At 38.3% G+C, this 26,546-nt stretch overlaps 2 protein-coding genes across 2 annotated transcripts; one reads left to right on the top strand and one right to left on the bottom strand.

The window, feature by feature from the left end:
- The first annotated feature begins 64 nt into the window (after positions 1 to 64).
- On the top strand, positions 65 to 11,770 carry spag5 (sperm associated antigen 5). The gene is made up of 25 exons (XM_029501853.1): positions 65 to 135; positions 538 to 586; positions 698 to 814; positions 898 to 3,065; positions 3,165 to 3,354; positions 3,458 to 3,574; positions 3,817 to 3,909; positions 4,029 to 4,163; positions 4,512 to 4,631; positions 4,723 to 4,815; positions 5,595 to 5,729; positions 5,857 to 5,950; positions 6,049 to 6,196; positions 6,312 to 6,362; positions 6,558 to 6,732; positions 7,016 to 7,149; positions 7,598 to 7,766; positions 8,125 to 8,269; positions 8,938 to 9,181; positions 9,850 to 9,982; positions 10,090 to 10,170; positions 10,281 to 10,430; positions 10,769 to 10,843; positions 10,950 to 11,030; positions 11,146 to 11,770. The coding sequence occupies exons 2-25, from the start codon at positions 548 to 550 to the stop codon at positions 11,215 to 11,217; spliced, it is 4,959 nt and encodes a 1,652-aa protein (XP_029357713.1). The 5' UTR covers positions 65 to 135; positions 538 to 547; the 3' UTR covers positions 11,218 to 11,770.
- Positions 11,014 to 22,950, bottom strand: foxe1 (forkhead box E1). The gene is made up of 3 exons (XM_029504265.1): positions 22,844 to 22,950; positions 18,674 to 18,816; positions 11,014 to 16,364 (listed from the first exon to the last, which is right to left on the bottom strand). Exon 3 carries the CDS (start codon positions 14,284 to 14,286, stop codon positions 13,192 to 13,194), a length of 1,095 nt encoding a protein of 364 aa, XP_029360125.1. The 5' UTR covers positions 14,287 to 16,364; positions 18,674 to 18,816; positions 22,844 to 22,950; the 3' UTR covers positions 11,014 to 13,191.
- Between the last annotated feature and the right edge of the window lie 3,596 nt (positions 22,951 to 26,546).

Genomic DNA, 26,546 nt, shown 5'->3' on the forward strand with positions numbered 1-26,546 from the left:
AACCGAAGAAGAAATATGGACCAATAGCAGATCGGACGTTTGTGTTTTGAATGAAACGCGGTTAGGACAGTCCAGCCCAGATTTGTTTTTCTCCTTCGGTTTTGTCGATTAAAGTTGGTCGTCAATGTTTGGAAGGTAATGTGTTTTTACATAATTTTTTTGTGTGACTTAGGGGAATCTTGGTTTAGTTGATTAAAAAAAAAAAAAAAAAAATCAGCGCGTGTTATCGTTAGCTAACGTCTCCGGTGATGGCGATGGCAACTGACGTCCTTGCTAAAATTAAGTTTGGCAAAGCACTGAGTGATAATCCAATGTTACTCTGTAAATGCAGTTTAAATCCTGGTTTTATTTGTCCTTATGAATGCATTGAAAGCCCTATTTGTGAGCGAGTACCTTAACTTGACACGTAAAGGCAACACCGTCTTCGTCTCCCAGATAATGTTGACATAAATTGCCTTATCACTGTGCTCAATGCATTTTGCCTGCAATTTGTTTAATCAGCTCTTTTAACACATTTTAAATTGACTTCTTCGACAGTGTTTGAGCAATGTCTTCCAGGAAGTCAAGGTCCGTCGCGGAAGGCTTGGTAAGACATTTGCACCCTATTATGTGCCATTTACTGTTTAAATTTATGAATGAGCGAGCTAAAGACAACCTTTAATATGATCCCCATTTCATATGATTTTGTTGATGCTAGCTTTCTAGCAAACATGGAGAGCGTACTCCTCTGCGGAGCCTGGAGAATGAAACACTGCACCTGTCAACTCCAACATCTATACTGAAATCAAGTGCTAATACTTTGAAAATAGCAATGGTGAGTTTACATAAATGCACAGAAATTCTGATATTTAATAAGTTTGACACTTTTTCTTACTCCCAATGTGTTCTAACAAACAGGGGGATGCTCCTCTCAATGACGCAGAGCCTAGCTTGCACTATCCTCCAACTGCTGAAGTGACACAAACCAGTGCTCCCATGAATGAAATGGCCACTGCTGAGGCTACATGTAGACGTGGAGACATAACTTTTGAATCCTTTGTCTGTCCTGGTGGTGAGGTTGAGATATCAAGCTCTTCGGGGTGCATAAATGGGAGCATTATTTTGCCTGATAATGAGGCTACACATAACACTGAAACTGAAGATACAGTGATATCTGTCAGTATGATAGTGCAGTCATGTGGCCACAGCATAGAACATCTCTATTACAATCCTGAAATGACAGATACTTCAGTTTCCATTGACCTTGACGCATCAGGCTGCTCTGAAGTTCCCAAAACGGCAACGGCCTCAAAGAACCTGGATGACAGACCCCCCAAAAAAAACTCAGATACAGATGTCACCAGACAAAATGATGAAACTATTCCTCTGTCCCACCTGCAGCTTCATGAATCTTTGCACGACAACACTCTAAATTCAACTAATGACCCTGACTATGGTCAAATGTGTCAAGCTGGTCATACTGAACATCCCTGCTGTAGTGGAGCAAATGGTGCTCCTGTCATCACCCCAGATGGTTTTGAAAAACCTTGCAATGGACTAAGTGATATAACCTTCAAATCATTTAACTGCACTGGAGGTGAGATACAAATTTCAGATGACAAACTTGAAAATGAGGCAATCTTTCTACCAGTCAACAACACTGTGACCGCCAGTATCTCATACAATGCTAGTATAAATCTCAGCATTTCAGCTGGTGATCATGATGTGCAAAGCAGTAAAGAACATTTAGATCACCCATACTGTAATAATCAAAATTGCTCATTGGCTTCAGATGGCAATCTTTCCGCTGCCCAGGAAGCATTGCAACGAAGCACTGATGCAATGGGCGAGGTTAAACAGATTAGCTTTGAAGTATCTGATAACCAGACGGGCAGACAAGAAGCGGAAGCATTTGCCTTAATCGGAGTTGGGCTTAAAAAGTCAAATGGCACCCGATCTTTTGAGAAGAGTTTCCCTCTGCCTGATATCCAGGCTGTGATCTGCCAGCCCCCAGATGACAACACAAGAGTGACTTCTATTACACAGCATCAAATCAACTATGACTATGAACATCAAAACTGTGTTTTGGGAAATGAAGCTGTTTTAGATACTCACCAACCAGTTTGCATTGGATCTCTGCTGACTAATTTGTCTTTGGAGAATAAATCTATCAACGGTCAAGTGCAAGAAACATCAAATCATTCACTACATCCTGAGGATAGTTTACAGGCTACAATGCATCACAAAACCAGGTCTTCTGACTGCAGCGACTATGTGGCTTCAGCTGAGAGTTGCCCACCTGTGGAAGTGGAGCAGCATCTGGAACATGTCACTCAAATGCATTCAAACAGTGGACTGACAGAATCTAGCAAGGCAAAGGACAGTGCCCTTGTCTCATCGGCGAATGGACCTGTTCTTTGTAACTCTGCAGAAAACCTTTCTGGCATCTTGAAAGCACTGTCAGAGTGTCCTTCAGTGGCATCAGCTTTGCAGTTTGGAATCCTCAGTCCTGTTGCAAGAAGAGCCTCTCTATCTGCATCAAAGGGTCATAATGAGCCAGGTTTGGACCATTTTTTATCTGAAGACTCTGCTCTTGAGGCTGAAAAGAGTTTGGTAGCTCCTGACCCTGCAAGATTATGGGCAGAGCACTTGGACAGCCCTATGTCACGTCCTCTATTCAACTCTACAGCTTTGGGTTTTAAGCCCCAGTCAGACCCAGTCACTGAGTCAGATACGGATGTGAAGCCCTTTTACTTTCCTCAGTCTGAGGTAGGAAAACCAGTCCTTGACTTCCCATTGATTCCAGATGGCCCCCTTCAGCAGCAACTCCGGCAGATGGCAGAGTTCCTCATCTTAGCATCTGGAAAGATGGGTCCTCCTGCTGCTGCCTCTGCATCTGTTCCAATCCCTGCTGTCATTAGTGTCCCATTGACAAGAACTACTCCTGTAGAATCCCACAGTGCTTGTGTTGGTACCTCTGCTGTGAAACTGGTAGACCACAGCCTCAATACATCTGGCCAGTTTGAGAGAAAGAGGGATTTCTCTGTGGTTGATTCCTGCACTCTTACTGACCCCCTTCTGTGGAAGTAAGTGTTTTGTAAGACATGAGCTTCTTATTTAATTAGCTTACCAATTCTGCTTTTTGTCTTTCTCTTTACGTATTCTTTGTATTCATATGATTTCAGTGTACCTCCAGGTAGCCTAGAGTGTCTCCCCAAACAAGAGTTGGAGCAGAGGTTAAGGTCTAGCATGATCATGGTGGAGGTGTTGGTACAGCAACTGGCTGCAGCAAGAGCACATGGATGTCCTGCAGGCCCTGCACCTTCAGAGCTCAGGGAAAAATTTGTGCAAACAGATCACACTGAACTTAATCAGGTAAGAATGCATTCAGATAAGAGGCCACCAGTGTATATTTTGAACATTGAATAAGTTTTCTAAATTTTGCATTAATAAAAATATGTTTTTATGTTTTGTATAGACCACAATGCACCGAGGCCTATATATGGAGGCTTTGAGTAGGATTAATGAGTTGGAGCTAGATGAAACTTCTCTCCGGAACCTCATTCAGTGTTTGCAAGACACATGGGTCACCATGGTGAGAGACAGTGATACAATAAAAGTCTTTATGAAAAAGTTGTGTCAACCTAACAGTGTTCTTGCATGGCCCTGTGTTCTTACACCTGTACATAAACGGAAAAAAAATAAAGTAAAAAAAATCAATTAGTTTTATGAATCACTTCATAAAACTATGAATGATATTGTATGTGTAAAAATGTGTTAATACACCCAATTTTTTAAAATTTAGTAATAATGAGGTGTATGCATTTGTTCCAACAGACTTCTCTGACTAGTGATACGGATGCTGCCCTTTCCAACATGAAAGAAACTGAAGACATTGTCAGGGAGGACCTCGAAAGGCTTGTTTCACATGTGTGTAAACATGCCTTATGTCATCCTCATGACATCAACTATATTCTGTTTATTCTCCAATCACGATGCATGTCTATTTGTTTGAATTAGCTGACAATTATTCCCCATGTGCTATTTAGTATGGACAGGTGAAGTCTGTATTTGAAAGGACAAAGGAGACACAAACACGAATGATTCAGAAGGTCAAAGATGCACTTCAGCAAACAGAGGATATGAGGGCACAGATGATGGAGGCTCTCGCAGCCAAGCAGATGGTAAGCACAGAGACTTCTTAATTACTACGTGGCCCAATAGTTAATTCTTTAATTGTGTTTTGAAGTGCCTCAGTCCCAGGCAATGCAAAATTATTTTGTGGTTTTGTTTAAGTATTCACAAAGCCTTACTTCTCATAACCAGGGGGTGCACCTTTTGCTGCATTTGTTGTGTAGCAACATGAGATGAAATAAATAATCCTCTTAATAGTGAAGGTTTTCTGTAGCACGATGTGGTAGTCCTGTTCTCATTGACCTTAATATAACCACTATGGTGAACAATCAAATTGCCCTCCATAGTTTTTATGACATTCTTCTTTCAGTAAATTGTATCTATCTTTCTGTTTCCAGGCCTTCAGTGCAATGGACCAGCTGAGGACACATTGTGCCAAGGAAATATCAGAGCTAGAAAAGAGTGTGGGGTCTCAGCAAGATCTACTGGCTGCCCTAAATCAGGTTTACCCAGAACAGGCAAGAAACCTATAAAAACAGTGTTGGCATTTTTTCAGAATAACATCCTTCTGAATGTATCCAATTTAACTTTTACTCTCTACCATTGCAGGTTGCATTAAACCACGCCTCAAATGAAACACTCAACTATGCATCTGAGCTTTTGTCCCACACCATGGATGAGCAGACCAGTTTGATGAAAGAAGTATGTGCCATTTATCTTCTTTGAAAACAAACACATTACAGGCGTAAAACACTATATTTTTAGTAGTTGAAGATGGCTAGATATTGTTGCTGACCTGCCTCTAATTCCACTTGATTTAAATTCATGGTAATTCATTCATATCAGTTTAATATAGATATTAAGTAGCACGCTTTGAGTAGTGTATAATGCTGTATAAAATGTTCATATTGCATTGAATCATATGAATTGTAAAGTAGAATTGTCCTGCTTACATTATGGCCAAATTATTTATCCTGAAATAAATGCATTCCCATATATTTAGGGTTTGACTAGCGGTGGCAGAATTCTTCAATTAACTAGAGACGTTGACTTTAGTTATCAATTGAAACAAAAACAGGGAAAATTAATGTCGTCTTCTTAATTAATCTGCACCCTTAACATTGACACCAGCTTGATATCTGCAGAAACCCTCAAGCTTCCCTAACAGTCTGAATAAAGTAGACTTCACCACTTGTCGACGTCATTAGGTTCATCTTGTCATTTTAATTTGGTTCTAACCAGAAATCTCAATTTGAGCCTGCAAAAGCTGAGCACAAGGAATCAGATCCTTTATGACAGAGTATGAACATCAACTGTATTTTGTTTTGATTGCTTTTTGTTTCTGTGACATTTTCTCAAATGTAATAAAAACAGTTTGCATTCAAATTCACATTATTTTGCCCCCATGTGCAGTGTTTGAATAACGATAGCCTTCACAACTTTACTTTGAATCTAATTTGTGTGTGGTCATCTTTCCAAAGCTCTGCACAGTCAGAGGCCTTCTGCGGACAACTGCTCCCCTGTTCATGAAGCTGAGAGAGAAGGCAGCAGCGGCTTTGAGAGAAAGGGATAAAAATATTTCAGAAAGAGTCCAAGCTAGTGAAGAAAAGGAGCAGGTCAGGCTTAATAATTTACTTTGGATATTTATAGTCCTGTACTACTCTTTCAGGAGAATACAATGGCTTCAAATCATGATTTATTTATTTATTTATTTATTTTTATTTAATTGTACATGTACAACAGATTGAAGAAGAGTTGAACAGGGCTAACTTGAATCTCCAAACTGCCAGACAACAGACTGGTGACTTAAATCTGCAGGTGACAATTCTGACCTCAGGTAAAAACTGAGATAGGTAAACTTTGATTATGTCAATTTCTTCATATGCTTTTTGCCAATAAAGTTGAAAACTATTCTCTCTTTTCATGACACTTCAGAGATGGGTGTGCTACGTCAGAAACTAACAGAAAAAGAGGAAGATAGTGGCCAGCTGGAGAGGAAGATTACAGAGTTGTCTGCTACAGTCTCTTCTACTTTGGCCTCGTACACCTTTTTGGAGCAGGCCCTTGCTTCTGAGACCACAAAGTATGATCCCTGCAACTCTATTCTTATCAATTAAACTAAAAAAAAGCCTCACCCCTATATGGAATAGAGCAGCTAAAACATGTTTTGTGTGTTTTTTTTTTTTTTCTTCTGTCAGATTGCAGCAGTCATGGAAAGACATCCAACAAGCCAAGGACAGAGCAAATGAGTACGTATAGTAAAATAAGGAGTAATGTGTAGGTTAATGCAACAATCTATGGGTAGGAACTTGGTTATCCATTTTCTCTTCTCATACACCCTGTATAGTTAGGAAGGGTAATATATCTTCTGCTGATTGGCTCCCCTCACAGTTGTCCCTCAGTGTACCACAAAAAACAGGAGTTCTATCTGTGCTTGTGTCCAGGTTGGAGATATCACTAGGCCAGTCTGATGAGCGGATCTGCGAGCTCAGTCAGGATCTGGCTGAAAGTGAGGACCGGTGTCGTCAGCTTCAGATCCTCTCACAGTCTCAGAAAATTCAGATTCAGCAGCTCCAAGATGTTTGCACACAACTCAGTGGTGTTCGGGAAATGAATGAGGTTAGCTTCTATAGTGAATAATTGTCACATGTGGTCATTTTTGCTATGACTTTTCTGATATAGACCTGCTTACTATATTTTATCAAATTTTTATATTGTTTTTAACAAATATCAGGGTGCTAGATAAAAATCCTGAGTCATCCTTAGATAGAAACACAACAATTTTTACATGATGATGGTTCTTCATTATCACTCAAAAGCACACTCATACAGTCATGTTACCAAAGGAAGAGCATGTGTTGGGCTTTTCTTTAATTTCCTGTTTTCTGTATCTGTTTGTTAGTTCTTACAAATGGAAAATGAGTTGGCGAGGGAGCAGGTAGCTGAAAGTGAGCGTTTGCTGAGCGCCAACCTGCAAGGGCTGCGGGAGCGGAATATCCAATGTGAAGACATAAAAACAGAACTTTGTCTGCTTCAGTAAGTTTAAGTTGACATCTGTTATATAAATAACTATGTATGTATGTAATTTAGATCAATGTGCATTTATACGTTGCTAAGAAATCTTGATTACATATGGTGGGACACATCTTTCAGCTTGATACCACACCTTTTTTACGTGCATACTCCAGCATTCTCTGTGCTCATCAACAGTATGTGTTCTGCTTTTCATTGTATCTGTAGCAAAAGGCAGGAATTTGGAAGCGAGAAGGGAATAAGTTGTATTTTTCTGTATATTTGATCAGGAGTGAAATTACCCTGTGGGGAAACAAGTCTATCTTCCTCTTTCTCTATGTGCATACAGCTACATTTGAACCGAAGCAAAGCAGGTGTTAGTTTTCCTAGAAATTGTTCAAATTCTGGCTAACAAGGTTTGACATTTTGGTTATATGCTTAGTGATAACTTATCTGTGCATGTGTGATGTAGACATGAGAACAGAAATTTGCAGGAGCAGCTGGAAACAGAGAGATCCAACACTAGTGCAACCAGGCTGGAACTCGGAGAGAAGCTAGCTCAGGCAGTCACTGACATCACTTTGCAGCATCACACACTGCGAGGACTGACCAATGAGCTACATGCTGCTCTCACGGACCAGGTAACATTTGGGAAATGCACCAGACATGTTAGCACCTCTGTCTCATTCTCTCATTGGGCCATGCACAAGTGGGGCCAAAATTATTGGTACCTGTCTGCTTGAAAAAGAAAAAAAATGCTGCCCACTACTCTTGTAGTGGACCTTGTTTATTGAGTCTCAAAGAATCCCCCCCCCCCCCAACTTCTCTTGATGTTTTCTCCTAAACATGCCATAAGAGAGAGATGCCTCATTTCTCTATAGCTATGTCGTCAAACGTTTTTGTTTCCAAGAACATGTATTCGGTTATGAGTAAGTGTACTGCAAACATGATGGAGAGACACAAATTTTGTTCACACATGCTTATTGTCTTACTTTTCAGAAAGCAGAACCACAGAAGGATAAAGAGTCTCAACAAATCCATAACTTAGATTGCAGACACTTCTCCAGCTCGTTTGTTGATAGTATTATGGTTGCATTAACTGCAGAGCTGGAAGAAGATACGACACACACACTCTCTGAACCAGGTACTTTTACTTTATATTTTAGCTATGAGGAGGCGAGTAAAGCTGGTTTTAAAGACAAGAATGAACTTTGTAAAAGGTTTCTACAACTAGCAGCTTTCAGACTGACACAACAGTGCTAGTTAGAGCCATGCCGGTGTTCAGTCTGAATGGATCACGATACATCAACCATGCTTCACGATCTGTTTCTGGGTCGAACTCAGGTCAGATACTTCTCGTACTGGTGAATGCATGTTTTAATTTTGAGGATACTATTAAAAAAAAAAAAAAAAAAAAAAACTATGTTGCAAACAACTTCAAGTGTCTCTGAACAATGTCAGTGACAAAAGATGTTTTATGGAAGGGAGCTATTGATGTCATGTAAAGGAAAGTTAAAAGACTATTGTCCTCGAATGCATTTTAAAAATTATGTTTTGGTTTAATCAATACATCGAAGGATAACTGTAAAATACTTCTATTTTACATTGCTAAAGACTCGTACCGTATTTGAAACAACATGTGTCAGAATAGTTTTATGTAGTTACCGTCTGGGTTATTGGTTGCTAAAACTTTTACACCAATATAAAACGCATCTAATTACACACCTCAAGCCTAGCTATGCGAGGGCATAAATGCCATCCGATGACTGTGTGAAAATTGAAAATCTAAGGTTTAGTTCACTTTTTCTTCAGTTCCAGAAATACCTGAGCCCCAGCATGGAACATTGTTCAGTGAGACAAGCGCCTTCACCCGCTTTCCAGCAGTCACCCCTAACACGACTTCAATCACAGTAGAGCCTGAACTCGATGAGGACGATCAGTGCAATGTGACAGAGCTGCTGAGTGACCTGGGCAGCACTGTGACAGAGCTTGCCAGTACCATCAAGCTGTTGCAACAACGCAAAGACGCTCAGCTGGAGGAGCTGCACAACACAATGTAAGTGTAATTATCTGAAAAAAAAATTTTTCTGTTTTTTTAATAACTTTTTATGGGTTTATTAGTTAATTTTTTATTAGATACCTTTTTGTCCAGTGAAGTTAAATTTGAGTATCGTCTTCCATGAAACATAAAACATTTGCCTGATTTTACTTGAAAACCTTTATTGAATAGAGTAAATTAACAGAAAACTAACTTCCACTGATTTGATACTCAGTTAATTGGTTTATTAATTCCAGTAATCTGTTTAACACCAGATCAGTGAAAGGCTGACAATCATCAAGACTAAGAACTATTTTCATCTACGTTCATTATTTCCTAAATTCATTGTTTTGTAAGGAAAACTGCATCTAAAGCCCTGGAGGAGGCCATTAAACTGATTATTTATTAAAAAAAAAAATAGTTCTAGACTCAACTATTTTGCGCTTTTTGTTTCATGAGACATTAAGAACAACAAATGCTCTTAAATGAGAAACTGGAACAAGTGAATGTTTGTTGTTCATTTGTGAACAAGACCTGAGGTGAAAGACAACTAAAGAAAGATTTCTGATGTAATTTCTTCTGAAGCTCACCTCGGAGGATTGAATCATTGAAAAGGCCCAGTTTTCTTTTGTATTTGACAAATAAATTTGATCTAAAATCCCACATTATTTCCGGCTTTGTTCCAGCTGTGGCCTGCAGGAGGAGCAGCAGGCTGCAGACAGCAAGCATGAGGCTGAAGTGTTGGAGCTGAAGCATCAACTTAGTCGCCTCAATAGTCTGGTTGAGAGGGGCAATCAGGCATTGCAGCAGAAAGCTCAGGTAAGAGATGCAGTACATTTTGGCTGAAGAAGTGCTGACTAATGGGGCTAATCCCATTCAGCTACACACTGAAAATCTCTTTTAAAAAACTCTTTCACTTTACACAGGATGAGAGAACTATGGCAACGTTGTCAGCAGAGATTCAAGATGCTCAGGAAACTTTGAATAAACATAAGGCCGACAATAACGTAAGGCAAAAAAAAATCATGTATCTATATTTCAAAGTCATTTAGGAATACTTTATTTTGCACATTATGTGTGAAAAGAGGCAGATGACTAAATGTCAGGATTTTCACAGGAACTGCGGAAGGAGGTGGCCGAGCTTCGCCGTTCTCTCCAACAGTTTAAGGTGGAGTCTGACTTCCTGCGTAAGGAATTTAGAAAAGCTGGTAGTCCATCAGCTGATGCAGCACATTTCATGGAAGATAATATACAATTATTGAGAGAAGTACGTATGATCCTGTCACTTAGTCAAATACAGCATGGGTGCATTAAATTATTTAACATCTAGTATTTCAGCCTATTACTATTGTTTTTGATATTTGATAATGAATTACATTTTTTGAGTGACTTGTGTTTTTGGTACTTATGTAATTGTGTAAATATAATTTGTATACAGTTTTGTTCTTATACTCTCAGATTTTTATTGAGCCCAAGTGAGCAACAGCTGTAATTTCATTAGGTGTGACGTATAATGGCAATAAAGTTATTTTCTACTCTATCCAGGGAGAGACTGCTGGTTTCATGCCCTTTTTCTCTAACATACATTGCTTTGATTTCATCAAGGTGGAGAGACTGAAGTTGAGTCTTCAGGAGGTGGAGCAAGCCAGAGTGAAACTCCTTGAAAGAGCAAAGCGACATGTAAGTGGTGCTCTATTTACTGTGTTTTTTTTATATATCAGCATTTTTTTCCATTGTCTTCTTTGGCTGTGATCCAGTGTATTCATGACTTTTTAATGTCTCATAGCAAATGATTCATCAGAGCAACCAGCAAAAAAGTGAGAATGAACTTCAAATGTTAAACAACATGATCAATAAAGTCAGAGAGGTGAGAGATACATTTTATTTTCTTTCAATGTTGTTTCACATCTTTTATCCTCAATAGTGTGGCATGTTTGGTATGGACATTAGGGGTTAATAGATGTTTATATTCCTCCACACAGACTCTGCTGTCTCTGCCAGAAATTTTGAAGAACTGTGAACAACTCCAACAGCTTGTTGAATATATTGGCTAATGGCTTTATCACTTGTATTCAAAGTATATATAAGTATATATATATGTGTGTTGTGTTGTAGCTTGTCTTGGTTGTAGGTGCTCATATTTTTAGTGTAATAAAAATAATTATTCTAAGTCTTACAATTTGCCTTTGGTAATTAAACTTGGTCTTTTTTTGCATTTGTAAGCCAAAGAAGGTGTTAGATTTAAAAACACCCTGTTTTATTAATTTTTGTCTCTACTATAGTTCCACCAGAAAGAGACAGGAAGGTAGGAGGGGAGACAGATGAGATGGCATGCAGCACAGGGTCGTGGGTTGGACTTGAAACCCAGCTGCTGTAGTTAGGACTGAACTTTAATGATAAACACTCTTAATTAAAGGTGAGCCATATGGCTGCCTAAGAACTACTATCTTTACAAAGTATTGCAGTCATACTTAAATTTACTAATCAGGCAACAATTCTAAATTCAGATTTTCTGGCACAGCAACATTTTCACAGAAAATATGCCCTGTTACTTAGTAAAACCAGTAGCAAAACTTTCCCTCTAAAATTTCAACAGATTGTGTTGTGTTGGGCATTGTAATTTCCGTCCTTTTGAGCCGTAGCACAATATAACTGCATGTTACTTGTTTTTTATGTAGTAAACTGTTGACAAATGATGCACGCCACTGTGGGTCATACCTAATTAGATGTGTGCTTCTTACTTTAGATATTGATCATCAAATTTTACATTATACTTGTACCTTATTCTTTCCATTAGAACCTGCTACTAGACTGTAAACAAAACTGTAGTTTATCTTGCAATGATCCACCAATGTAACTGTCATTTTGATTTAGATCTTGTGATGATAAAGTCGCATAATTTGACTCGCACTCACTACAGCTAGCCTCATTGGAGCCACATAGATATTTAGATTTATCAGCACTTGAGAACTAGGACAGAAAAAACAGATCACATCAGTCAACAAAGCTTCTTTTATGAATCTTTTCTAAAAACAAGCATCTTAACTAAAGTGAAGTATTTTTACACAGGTCACATCTTCTCTCACATGCTTACTTTTCATGGTGGAGGTTGAGCGCACATTTATAGGCTGAAATAGTGAGTTACAGGATCCATTTTCTTGATTAGTCAGTCCACATGATAGATTAAATGTGTGTCTTTCTGGTTGTCTGGAAATGATAACTCAAGACCAGTCGCGGCGACTGCTAATACTATGGCTCCAGACAACCCTTCAAACCAGCTGAGCTGAAACAGCATAGAAAGCAATGCAAACACAAGAGAAACCTCTTCATTCCTCTTGGCATTTTGTCTGGATCTGTTGGTCCTTGTTATATAGTATGTATATATTTAACTTTTAGAATATTCAATTGTGATTAACTAATGGCCCATTTTTTTTCTGGGGACAATAAAAAATGATGTCTTATGTGGTACAATTGCTTGAATTGTAATGGCAAAATATGGCAGCGATTTATATAAAAAAAAAAAAAAGTTATTCTTGAAGAACAAAAATGTATATAAATGTTTATTTCCAAAAAAATGACCTAATAAGAATTTTCATTTTGCAACAAAATACATGCAAATGTGCTAAAGCTCGTGTTCTTCATACAAGCTACTTAATACAAAGCCTATGAACCTGAAACACAATAATTTATACTTTCCAGAAATTTAATTAATTAACTTGCACAGTCAGTGCAACCACACATGACAGTAGACAAATGTTATATTCTCACATGCTGTGAAAACGACTTACAAGTCACATTAAAGTGTGAACTAAAAAGCATCAGTACTGAACTGAACATTTGGGCTGAATGCTGTAAACCACAGTGGGGACAAGTGAAGTTTTTTTTTTTTTCAAGCAGTCTGTTAAGTTTTGTCCATAATGTCTCTCACCAAAAAAAACAAAAACATGTTATTGTGCAGAAATGTCACTTGGTGCTATCTCACATCTCTGTTTGAATGTGGTGATGCTAGGATCTACAATCTCAGTCGCTCAGATTGCTGAGACAAACCTGTCCATGTTCCCTGGGTATGAGGGGTGTCTCAGATAACCTCCGGTGTTGCCGATGGGACCTGAAGCACTGTTATACTGGGAGAAAGAACCCAGCTGTACTGGGGAAATCCTGCCGTAATGGTCCACAGACTCTGCAGGTCCGTGGGCTGAGGCATGGAGTCGGCCTGTTGCTACGTACCCCTGGGTGTGGCCCTGTCCGTATGAGCCCTGGTGTGGATGGTGGTGTGGGTGGCTGTTTGGCCCAGAGTAGGTGAAACCAGGATGTTTGGAGGAGTGGGGGGGCATGGCTCCTCCACATTGACTCGGGAAGACTGGGGCTCCCATTCTGCAGGGGCTGGACCCATTCGGCAGTCCTTCAGGACTGAAACTCCGACTGGGCTGCTGCATCACTTCTGGCCCTTGGCCTCCCAGCATGCTGGCTGGAGTTGAATGTCCCATGAGGTTATTGATGCTGAACATGCGGGCCTGACCTGGTCCGAACCCAGGAGGTGATGAGGAGGAATAATAGGCGGATGGCAGCTGCTGTCCATAGGTTGGACTGACAGTCATGTTAGGGTAGACTGAGTTGGTATATGGAGCTGTTCTGGCAATCTGGACAGGAGAGAAAACTGGTGTCTCATGTACATACGAGGCATAGGTACTCAAGTCACAGCGCTTGAACCTCTTCCTCCTCCTCAAGAAGCTGCCACTCTCAAACATGTCCTCTGCATTTGGGTCTAAAGCCCAGTAGTTACCTTTTCCTGGCCGCCCCGGTTCCCGAGGGATCTTAATAAAACAGTCATTGAGAGTCAAGTTATGACGAATGGAGTTCTGCCATTTCTTTGAATTGTCTCTGTAAAAGGGAAAACGCTCTGTGATGAATTTGTAAATGCCTCCCAAAGTCAGCTTGCGGTCAGGGGAGTTTGCTATGGCCATAGAAATAAGTGCAATGTAGCTGTAAGGAGGTTTCCCTCGCTGCAAAGGTCTCTTCCTCCTTCGACCTCTGTGCTGCTCCTCTGTCTGTGGTGGCAGGTTGGATTCAGATGAAGTATCTGCTTGAGAGTCTTTCTCCACTTTGACCACTGGCATTGTCATGGATGGTTCAAAGGTGTCCCAGACAACAGAATATAAATTGAGTATGCTATCACGCTGGTACTTCCACGGTTTGCCTGAGGAAACAAAGTGGATCCTCGACAGTAGAAGCAGACAATCCGTGCAGAAAAATCACATCTGGTTTTCACAACTCTGTCTTTAAGTCCAATTTCAACAGTCAAAATCAGTGGAAGAAAAAAGTTTTTTCTGAGAAATCCTGAGAAATCTTATTCAGCCTATTCCCACGCTATGCTGTCAGATTAAGTTGAAGAGGTAAGGTGAAAGAGTGCCATGCGTGGTGTTGTGGTGTTTAAAGTGTGTTTAAGAGTGAGTGACTCAGTGTTACCTGAGGAGTGTATAACCTCCACGGAGCACCTGAAGGGCCACACCCCCAAGCATCACATGCTTTCAACATACCTCAGGTTTAAAAGGGCCTATTGTTCATGTTTGCCAAAGTCTGTATACTTTGCGGTGGAATTTTTTTTTACAGTGTTGCCATATTTTTAAAGTAGCTGTAATAAACATCCTGATAACTTGAATTTGCATATTATCTGCTGTTCAAATCCAATTTGATTTCAGTTAAATTATGTGAGTTTACAAAAAAAATATCAATACAGCATGACAAAAAAAACAAAATGATTTTCCTATGGTCAGTTTTATGTACTCTTATGTGCTTGTGTCCACTAGATTTATTCTATATTTGATCACTTTTAGTTTCATTGTGCAGGACTGTCAAAGCAAAAAATTTTTCCTCATTTTCCAAATCACCTTTAAAACCTCAGTTTATTTTAAAATGTCCAAAATGGTCTATTTTGTTTTGACGTTTAACACTAAAAGACCTCTTTAGTGGTAACTTAACCTACGAGTTGTTTTTCTATCCTCCTTCCTTGTTTGTTTTATGCCAGTGGTTGGGCAAGCCAGCTGTGTTAAGAGATGTAAATATTTTCCAGACAAAGGCCCTCTTGTGATTTCAGCATGCAAAATATAGGTCATCATCATAATCCCTGGAGAGAATCTGAGAGACAGTAGTATCCAACGCTTGAATATGAAATTTGTTCACTGAAATTGGTTTTGATTGTGAATAATTTTAAGGAATCTGTGATAATACTTTTTTCAAGGGAGTCTTGTTTAAAGTTCTTCTTTTTGTACATCAGTCTATTTTTGTAGGGCAGAAACTGCTGTACACTACCTTGATTTTTAAATCACTATATCCATTTGTCTGATCTCTGAAGCCTTTTCTTTTAGGTAGACTTTAAATGCTGTTAAATTTCACACCAGCGAGGGAGACTCTGTGGATTTCTGTTGGTATGAAGGCTGGGGACTCCACAGGGCTGGGGTTCACCACCTTAATCTCTTAAACCAACAGAGAGGAAAGCATCGCAGCACACTCCCACTGCTCAGCACCTGGTTGGGTTATCACTTGGCATGTGTCAGAGCAGGAGCATGGGTTTGTACAGACAAACAGCCTGATGAAAGGTGTAGACCTTGGGGCAGGGCCGGGGATGTAGCGCTCCTGGGCTGGACCAAGAGTTGCCCTGCTCTATGATGGGGTGTGTTTTTTTTTTTTTTTTTTTTTTATACATTTAGGTTGACATGAAAATCCACACACTTGTTGATGATTCAATTATTTCAGTTCATTTACTTTTTACTTGCATGAAGCATATGTTCCAAGATAACAAAGTTTACTGAATGAAAGTTTATTCATGGCAAGACAGATTTTGTGTGTACATGCACATGTAAACTAATGCAAATTCAATTGATTAATTGAAAACCGGGAACAGCTCAATTTTGATGATGTTGTTTCAGCTTTTAAATGTGAGTGATATAAATGAGAACTTAAAAGACTTGTGGTCAAACAAAACAAGTAATGTAAGTTTGTCAAAGGACAAATCATTAATAACATAATTATAGATTATTAATAAAATAATTATCTACATCTCTAGACTTATATTTAAAAAATTATTTGCTTTCAGTTGATAAAACATTTTTAATACGTGATGATTTCTTACCCCAATCTCTGAGCCTTCTTCGTCCATTTGAGTTCCATTGGAGTTTAGTTTCACTGTGTTGTGGCAGATATTCTGCAGTGTGAGAGAAGTATGACAAAGCTACTGTGAGACAATGGATCAAAGTAGAAAGTGAAATCATACAGCACACACCATTCAAAATGAGTGTTGCAACACACAGAAATGAGGATAAAGGCTGTTGAGCAAACCAATAGCAAGTTAATGGTTTATTTATTTATTTTTGTTCATTCTTTATTACATTTATTGCCCATGACATAAATTTGTGACTCTGTTTCAAATGGGAAATTTTATTGGACTCTTGATCACATGACCGCCATAATCTTTTTTTTTTTTTTTTTTTTTTTTTTTTTTTATTGTATAGTTTCTTGGCAGATGTGATAGAGCTGTAGTGTAGATGCACCCTTTGCCTAAGACTGCCTAGTATTATTTATGAATATGAACAATTAACAATGAGTTATTTCTAACAGTTATTTGAATGCTGGGAAATAGTTGCTATCGTTTGCTTATGCTGGTACTACAACAATTAAAATCTAATATTTGTTCATGAACTATTTACTTTAGTTCTTATACCTGTTGATTAAAAATACAGCATATGCTGCCAAAAGGTGACTTTTCTGTCAACAGTTTGATGATGTGTTGATTTGTTTCAGAGACTTCAGTGATTCTCATTTTATGACTGAAGGATGACATTGTGTGATGTCAAAAATTCATTTAGACAGAAAACCAACCTCCACCTTCTTCAAAAGTGGTGTTAATGCTAATGTTCTACCATAATAGCTGGGTATGTCAATAAACAATTCTTTGTTACCAAGTATAACATTTACTAAATATAATAGTTATTGATACCACTCAGTGGGCATTTATTCAAAAACGATGCCAATTTCTGCATTCATCATATTATATATGTACAAGTCTATCATTTCAAAGAAAGACAATCTGATAGGATGTATTAATGTAGCCTGCATCTGTTGTAGAAATTACATTGCAATTTAATTACATTAAAGTAAAAATACCATTCCTGGTACATAGATAAAAATGTACATTTCTTTCTTTTTTCCTCCCTACTTTTTGTGTGTGTGTGTGTCTACCCTTTGTGCTCTCATGCAGCCACTTATGTGTTCACTTTCAAGTTCTGAATTCTTACAGGTGGGATATTTGAATCTGCTGCATCTTGAGCTCCAGAGCTTCCTTTTTGAAGTGTGCTTGCGTTTAGCATCACTGAGTATACATTAGGGCCTCCACAGCTAAGGGCCCTGGAGCCATGCCTTGGTGCTGTTGTGAGAGGCCTCCACCCTTCCATCACAGCCAAGTGTGGAGGTGTAAATGATGGCTGAGACAGCTGCACAGGAGAGCAGGGCTGCAGCCAAGGCAAATGAAGGGCTCCTCACTTTGTGTCACATGTATACTTCTGGCTGTGCCAGAGAGAAACGGCTCTTTCCAAACAAAGACAAACAAATTAGACATTTGAATTTGAACACTCGACTTTAACTATTTGGAAGCTGCATGGATGCAGCTGGCAGGTGTCTTTTAGCACTGACAGAAAATTAAATGTTCTTTAATTGTAGCTGAGATAGATAAATACTGGAAAAGATTGTATGTCATACAACATATCTATTAAAGGAACTAACTGTAAAAACGACATTACGAACCCTTTATTAAAAAAAAAAACCCCAACAACTTATAAAACATAAAAGTTAGAAAAACCAAGACATCTTTGATCACGGTTGACGGGCAGAGAGATGCAAGTCTTTCCAAAACTTACAGTAAAGGTTACAGTAACTCTGTTACTCTACAGTATATGCTCCTTAAAACTGTGCTGTGCAGAAAACATGTCAGAAAGTACATCTTGTCAAAACTTGTGATGAATGCCACAACAGCAGAAGACCATGTGAGGTTTCATTCCTGCCAGCCAAGAGTAGAGAGTCAACAAAACAGAACAGTTGAAGGCTTAAAAAATTCAGCCTGGTCTGATTAATCTTAAATTTGTGCTGAGACACACGGATGATTGCACTTTGACAACAGCCCAAACTGCTGCTTGGGATATTTATAGGGAATATTTTCTTGGCACACTCTGTGCCCCTAATAACCTATAAATAATGATTTTAATGCCACATCCGACTCTTTTTGTGGACCATGTGTATCCTTCTATAGCTACCTCCAAAATGATAATGCTCCACATTATGAATCTGTGATATGATTGGGAAAAAAATATTGCAATTTCCGAAAAATATACAATAGTTGTTTTGTTTTTTTTTAAGTGATACCATTTCAAGAAAGTTACTACGAAAGTGTTTTTAGCATCATCATTAATTTTTGTGTGTTGTGTTTTGTGTGTGTGTGTGAGTGTGAGCGCGCTGGCTCACCCTGACCCAGTCGGGCCGCTGTGGAGAATTCTTGTTTGGATTAGCAGCTGCAGGAACTTGGTGAGGATGCAAACTCTTGACGGTCGACTTGCTCCAAACCCGGGGCAGTTTACATAACTGAGGCACTGCACTGCCCAGGAAACCTGCCGTTAAATGACACTGTGTGAGTGTGTTATTGTGTACCTCTCATATGCACATTGACTTATAGAAAAATAAACATGTAAATCTGTGCAATACAAGACAGGTTGTTTCTATATATCTAAATATCCAGTTAAAGGAAAAAATGGAATGTCATGGACATGAGACCTGTCGGTTCTGGTAAGTGCCTGATGTTTAAATATTCACATTGGCATTTATTAGTGAGTGTCAAATCAAATAAGTTTATTTGTAAACCTGAGACAGGATGGCATTTTGAGTAACTGATGAAGTATTTATTTGGTGAGGTGAAATGAGGTGGGCATTGTACAGAGTAGATGGTAAAAGGAAGACAAAAAATACACACTAACGTTGACACAACAGAGAAAAAAATAGACATAGAGACAGTCATGCATTTCCCTTTATAACATAAAAGAAAGAGGATTATTACAAACTGACAATCTGTCATTGCCTGACTCTGGAGGTGAGGAACTAGGAATACCTGAACAGCTTTTCTTCTTTGTTTTGTTTGTTTATTTTTATTTTTTTACTTTAAGCCTTCTGTTTTAATTTTTCACACAATCACTTCTGCCATCCTAAGGAATGCAACACGCTGAATATGGAAACTCAGAGCAATTATAAACCCTTTTGCTCCCTGGAGCGGTTGTTGTAATGAATTTTTTCAGCATTGAAGCTAAAAATTCACCCTTTCCCTTCTAAGCATGACCACATTACACCTGGTGTCACACCTTAATTCATGTACATCAAATAATTATCGTGTAATTTAAGCACTTCAATCAATTTGACCTGAGGGTATGAAGAATTAGTAAAGATTAAGACTAACAAGTCCCTACAACTGATGAAGCCTTTTTTTTAATTACACATATACATATATATATATATATATATATATATATATATATATATATATATATATATATTCAGTTAAAAATAAATAAAGCCAGGAGTCCACACCTATCAGGACCAAACACAGATGATTAATTTTGAGCAGCCACTTCAGAGCCAGACCAGTTTCAGTGGACCCATGGAAAACAACTTTTGAAAAAAAGTAATGACAGTCAACCACCACTTTATTAGCTTCCAAATTAGTCCAATTATTTATTTGCAAATAAAGAAATTATCTGTTTTTCTGTTATTAACCATTGGCAGGTGGGGATCAGGTTTTCTTTGTGTGACTCACACAGTATCTGACTCATCTTTACCTGATAGACTGTATCTGGATTTGGAGCTCACAGATAGTCATGGCTGGTTGCAAATGTCAGTGTTTCGATGTCAGTTTGGCTATGTTAGGATCTATGTTTCAACACTTCATAGATGTCTCGGCCTGCACACAACCCAGGCAGTCACAAATGAACATTTTTCCCCATGTCTGCACCTGAAAAGAACTTCAGTTGCACAACAGGATTGCACCTCAGGATGGTTTTCCAGTGGCAGTCAAGCACCATCCTCCTTATTTTGTTCTACTTCATTAACAAGGATTCATTTCTCTCTCTGTGTGTCTGCGGTCTGACAGGGAATCCAGGAGGAGGGTGGAGGCGGATAGAATCAGAGGAGCTGTGTTGTTACCACACAGAGCTCTTGTAGGTTTGGCAAGATTTTTCCCATGAAGTCAAGCCTTTAGCTGTCTTTTTTTTTTTCTGGAGTTGTGTAGTACAGCTAATTCTGTGTATGGGCATGCAATGACAGACAGTGCAGCCTACAAGTGATGTCATTTCAAATGAGACAATTTTTCAACCTTCTTTTATTATGCTAAGAAATACGCTAAACCACTTCTGTACTGAGCATTTGACAATTATATTTGTACCGATGTCAAGACTGTTCAGTCAATGTTAAAACACTGCCAGCAGCCAGTTAGTTTGGCTTCCCACAAAGACTTGAAATGGGCAAAACAGGAAACTGCTAGCCTAGTTTTATTTAAAGGTAACACAGTCTGTCTACTAACACTTCTAAAGATTACAGATCAACATGTTATGTCTTGTTTGTTTAATTCAGAGGAATAGAGAGAAATAATCCGCCATGTAACCCCTCCCTAGTAAAATCACACTCAGTTACAAATTAGATAAAGTGTGGTTATGAGATCTAAAGGAGAGAGACAGACTTATAATAATAATAATAATCTATATTGTCTGCTAAAGTGGAAATTTGCCTTCAGCTTCACAGAGTACTTAAACACATCAAGACAATAATTAATAACATATCATCCACAGTACAGACAAAAATAATGAATATCCTTCCAGTATGAATTATGAATTCAGCAAAGTTATTGCATTTGTTGTGAAAGACTTTGTGAATGTTCCTGCTTGGTTCAGCCGTCCCATAGCATCTGCCTGATGGCAGTTTTATATATTCATCTAGTTGCTTCCATCTGGATCCACCAGGTTTACTGACTGATTCTGGTTGCAGCTGCTTTTACTCTGCAAACGTGATAGTTACATCAAGCTTCTTATCGAGGTTCCAACTTTTACTCTATTGAAATCCATAAATGTTTATTGAAAAAAAAAAAAAAGATTCCATGAACATTGCTATACACACAAACTGGAGAGTAAAACATGCAGCCATTTTGTAGCACAACCTTACGAGGACAATTTCACCAGTGCTAGAGTTAAACTTGATTCATGACATGGTGTCTATTTAGTCTGTGTGAGCTAGGTGCCCTGCCAAAAACCATATCCCCATTATCACAGCATTAATGGGCAATTCATTTTTGAAATCCTCTATCTTAAGTTGATCATAATTGCTCCTTTATTTACAGGCATTGCATTTGTTCAGTGGCGCACAAAAAGGCCTTTGTGTGTCAATGTTGACAAGCTTTCACCGCCACACAAATCCTCTGATTCCTAAGCAGGAAGATACAAGTATTCATCCAGCTTCCACCCATATCCCTGAGCACCGTGTTGTGTTTTCTCAGCTGTTAAACCCTAACATGTCTTTTTAAACTTGGCAGATGAAGCACTTGTGGAAAGGGCCCTAGCTCTAAAATTCATGTTTGTCACTAAGTGATGCTGTGCATGTCAACTTTACTTTAATATGAGGAGAGGATGGGTCTTTATATAAATTAGATAAACAGTAATGAATTAAGGATAAAAGGATAAACATACAGGACCTTATAAAATGCCAAACATAATAAAGACACGTAGAACAAATTAAATACCTTGCAATCAAGTAACACCAGGATAAGACAAATGTGGAAAAAAAGCATATCCAGCTATCATCACCTGTTTTAATCAACACTTTCGCAATTTCTCCGAAATCCATCCTTTGCAGCCAAGTGCTGCCATTTCATCACCTTTTTTGGATACATTTTCTTTTTCTTCTTATTATTATTTTTGGATAGAAATAGTTTGACGTGATAAAACTGACTGACTCCCTTAGAAGGAGATAAATACAACTCTTAATGTTTTTTGTTAATCTAAAATAAGGAGAAACTGTACTGTATGGTCAGAACTAGTGCACATTCCAGGAAGACAGACACCAAGGCAAAGGAAAATCACATCATGTTGGTTTAGCAAAACTTTTTTTTTTTGTTTTATTTTTTTCTCACTGTTTTTGTACTAATTAGATGAATTTTATTTACATTGGACAGAGACAGATTATCCCTTCCCCCGTTTCTTCTATGCTAAGCTAACAGACTTCAGTCTCAAACCAGCCACATAGTTTACATAACATGCAGACTCATTTCAGTCTGTAGGTGAATATACTAAAATGTCAAACTATTTCACTTTGAGGTGTCTAAACCTTTAGTAAGACAAAAACAAAGTGCATTTATCTGCATTATTACCAAGTGCAATAGTTTTAGCTGAGTGCTTTTTTTTTTACAATAATGTCTAATATTTCTTCGTATAATTGGTTATTTTAATAATTAGGTATTTATAGTTTTAGGTTACATTGTCTGGTCACATTACTGCCAGGCTAAATAAAGGTCTTCCCAGTGAAAGGGCACATACAACAGTTCAAGAAAAAGAGTGTATGTCAGGTGAAAGAAATGTTGTTGTGTGCTGTGAGTCTCACACGCACCTGTATCTGGATTGTGCTGAGGGAGACTGCTCAGTCAGCTTTCCAAGGTAACAAGCCAAATGAGGCGCACATAGAGAGAGAAATCTAGACTGGTATGTTGTTTCTTTTTAATGCCACCTGTGTGTCTGTTACTGTGGGATTTGTACCTCCTCAATCACTGACACATGTGGATTATCTGTACTTAAGCCAAAAAACCAACACAAGCCACATCTTGTGTGCAAGCAATCGGGCTCTCAAACGCAACACATCTTTGCCCTTGCTGGCGGAATCATCTTAAGATCTGCTACTGGTATAATTGTCTGTGATTAGACCAGAAAGAATAATTTTATTTTAGTGTAACCCTGCCCAGTTGTAAATTTTGCCCTTGGACTCATTCTGCTGACTTTTGTGTTTTGCTCTGAAGTGCCCTGGACTTGTAATTGGCAAAGATGCTTCAAGAGGCTGAGCTCAGATATAAAGAGTAAAAGGGCGGGTCAGCTGTGGAGGAAGCTTTATGAGTAAGTGACAGAGAAGAGGAGAATAATAAACAATACTGATAATGTCCCTCATCAGAAACCTACTTGCCTGAATTTCTTTCTGTGAAGGAAGAGGTCTGTCCCAGAACTGATACTTTCATGTCTGTTTTCTTAGTCTGTTAGTCATCTCTGCCATACATTTTCACAACGTATTATATATTTATTATTATTATACGTATTATTATTATTATGTTGAAGCAGCACAGTGGCATAGTGGTTAGCACTGTTGCCTCACAACAAAAAGGTCACAGGGCTCCTGGGCCTGAGGCCCTTCTGTTAGGAGTTAGGAGTTTGCCTGTGCGGGTTTCCTTTGGGTGCTCCAGTTTCCTCTCACCGTCAAAAGACATCATGTTTGGGTTAACTGGTGACTCTAAATTATCTGTAGGTCTGAGTGTGAGTGTGAGTGGTTGTTGGTCCCTGTCTGTCTCTGTGTGCTGGTCCTGTGACCTGTCCAGGGTGACCCCGCCCTCACCCAGTGTGAGCTGGGATTGACTCCAGCAGCCCCCGCAACACAGAAACAGATAAGCAGTAGAAGATGAATAAACATATATAGATTGGAAGAAGAAAGGCAACTGAAAAGTCTCACATTCACACAATGCGTCTGTGAACAACATTGTGTTCAGAGATCTTAAGAGTCTGTTTGGAAAACCAACTATCAGCAATTTGAACAGGGCTTGGACTGTATAATTCATATTATACAGTTGTTAATAGATGTTTGCTTTATCTGTCAAAGCCTTTTGTTAACTTTGTTTTTAAAAGGTGCTGTATAAGTAAAGTCTTTATTATTATTATAATTTTTATTTGTTTACTTTTTTAAAGACAAACTTGGCTGTATAAATAAAACAGTTTCAGTTCGGTTAATGTGTCCTGGAAATTTAACCCAAACCCCAGTTTAGTTAAAGTTATTTGGACTGTGACCAGTGTTTGCTGTAGATTCCTGTACAGCTGTTTGGCTGATCCTCCCCAGGTGAAGTGTTTTCCATTCTGTAATTTGGCTAAATTATTATTATCATTATTATTCTGTTCATCCCTACAACGGAATCTATTTGAACAACAATATGACACTTTGTTGGTGAACTTCCAGATCATAACAATTGCACTTGTTATTTTATGTATTAAGTATTAAAAAAATGACCTGCATGAGCAGTGAACCTACGGACAGAGGAACGATGATTAAGTAGGCAAAAAAACCCCAAAACAAAATGAGCAATATGCGCAACAAGAAATGGCATTAGCAGAGGATAAGAGATGAGGATTAAGTGTGAATTCAAATAACACATACTGTACAAATCCATGATCTGACCATGCAAAGCTATTCTAAAACTATTTGGTTCAGTTGGAAAAAATGTTTCTGCCAAACAAGTTATTCTGGATTCTTTCAGAAAATAGACTTAATTTTTTTGAATGTGTGCCTATAGTGAAAAGATTAAGGTAAAAGGCAAAAACAAAAAAAAAAAAAAATTCAGCCAAAGTCAGAAACATCTGAACTACATGGACAGCAGGTTGAGACCTGAAAGCTGCAGGTATTCAGTAGTCAGGTTTTAAATGCAGTAATTACTACAACCTAAATGTTGGATGGCAGGTGTGCGTGTCATGGAGTTTGTACGCTTGTGTTCTCATGTGCATGAATATGTGTGTATGATTTGCGCTGTGTTGGCAGCTTTATAAACTCAAGCACCTACACTCTTTCATGCATAGAGAGGTTTCAGCTACACAATGGCAGAGTGATGGGTGTGACTGTCTCTGGGATTAAAGTGGGAGAATAGATGTCAAAGCAGACAGGTTTCACTGCCAGAGTCTCTCAGACTCCTCCTTCACACCATGCGGGGAAATCCTACCACTCTTTAATATGACAACGTCTGCAACAATGGAGGAACATTTAGCTTTTGTTTTTTTCTGGATATTTTATGCACATGAAAACTTTGAGCCTGTTGCCTCTTATCAATTTCTTTTAAGACATTTTTTCAGATTTCCTTCCCTGTTCAGATTAATTGATTTGTATGTGTATCAACTTATTGTTTGAGACACCATTTGAATGGACTGATGGATTTGCACACCAAATGTTGTCCCATTTTACTGTTTTGCATGCTGTGCGGCTGGCCCTTAACCTGGCACCATTTGTCATGAAAGCCTTTTTCTCTTGTTCACTTTTGGCTCACAAGTTAATAACTTAATAAACCACAGTGGACAATTTATGAGCGGAGATAAGCTGAAGTTGAGGATATGCTCATTAATGCTAAATAATTCTGGAGCAAAATAGTTCAGGTTTTTTTTTTTTTTGGCATTATGAACAAGGAGCTTATATATAATGCATAATATTCTCCATGTTTGACTTTTTTCTCCCAACAGCCAGCAAGTGAATTTCATTTAATGCCATAGTTTTATTAACCCCATTTCTGCATTTCTTGACTTTTTCATTATTACACTTGTTTGGCTATTTCTAAGAAGTCCTAGATCATAGAGCCAAAACATTTTTGCTAATAGTTGATTGGTGGATTGAAAGAAAAATAATGAATATTAATATTGACACTGATCGTTTTGATCAAGCAAAAATCTAAAATATTTGCTGTTGTCAGTTTTTCAAATACTTGATATTCTTCCAGGCACTTATTTATGGTATATGTGACATTTAACTGAATGTCTAACAGAAATGGACAGTAGAGAAATGGCCATTTTTATTTATTTTCACAATTCGCCACCACCTCCACATTTGATTGTATGCGGAGAAAACTTGCTGAGCCCTTTGCCATTTTTATTGCGATTTGAACATGGAACTAATGACTGGCACAAAAGATTCCCAATCAGGAATAATAGTTAAAACATACTGGTACCAATGACACTAATACTTAATACTGTGGCATAAATAACAAATATATGTTATTACAGCTGCATAAATTTTCTGGCCTTTATCAGGTTTTGAATAAATGCTTAGTTTACTTGTGTGGGGTACATTATGAAAGTGTTTTTTAGTTCTTGAAATGTTGCTTTTCTCAGATATTAATTAGACTCAATTAAACTAATCTGTAATTAAATGAAATGTATAACAGCTACTGTTTTTTCTTACACTGTACCTCTGTCCCTGTGTAGCTGCATCTTCCCATTTACCTCTTTAATTCTACCATTTGAGGTGTATACCAGGATGAAGCCTGATGACGAGAGGTGAGGCCTGACACGATCTTCTGACAGAG

Source organism: Echeneis naucrates, chromosome 1 (genome assembly GCF_900963305.1).
Source record: "Echeneis naucrates chromosome 1, fEcheNa1.1, whole genome shotgun sequence".
Lineage (NCBI taxonomy): Eukaryota > Metazoa > Chordata > Actinopteri > Carangiformes > Echeneidae > Echeneis > Echeneis naucrates.

Coding starts and splice junctions, on each gene's coding strand:
- foxe1 (XM_029504265.1), bottom strand. CDS start 14,286: ATGACAATGCCAGTGGTCAAAGTGGAGAAAGACTCTCAAGCAGATACT.
- spag5 (XM_029501853.1), top strand. CDS start 548: ATGTCTTCCAGGAAGTCAAGGTCCGTCGCGGAAGGCTTG. Junction 587..697: donor GGTCCGTCGCGGAAGGCTTG/GTAAGACATTTG, acceptor TGTTGATGCTAG/CTTTCTAGCAAACATGGAGA. Junction 3,066..3,164: donor ACTGACCCCCTTCTGTGGAA/GTAAGTGTTTTG, acceptor ATATGATTTCAG/TGTACCTCCAGGTAGCCTAG.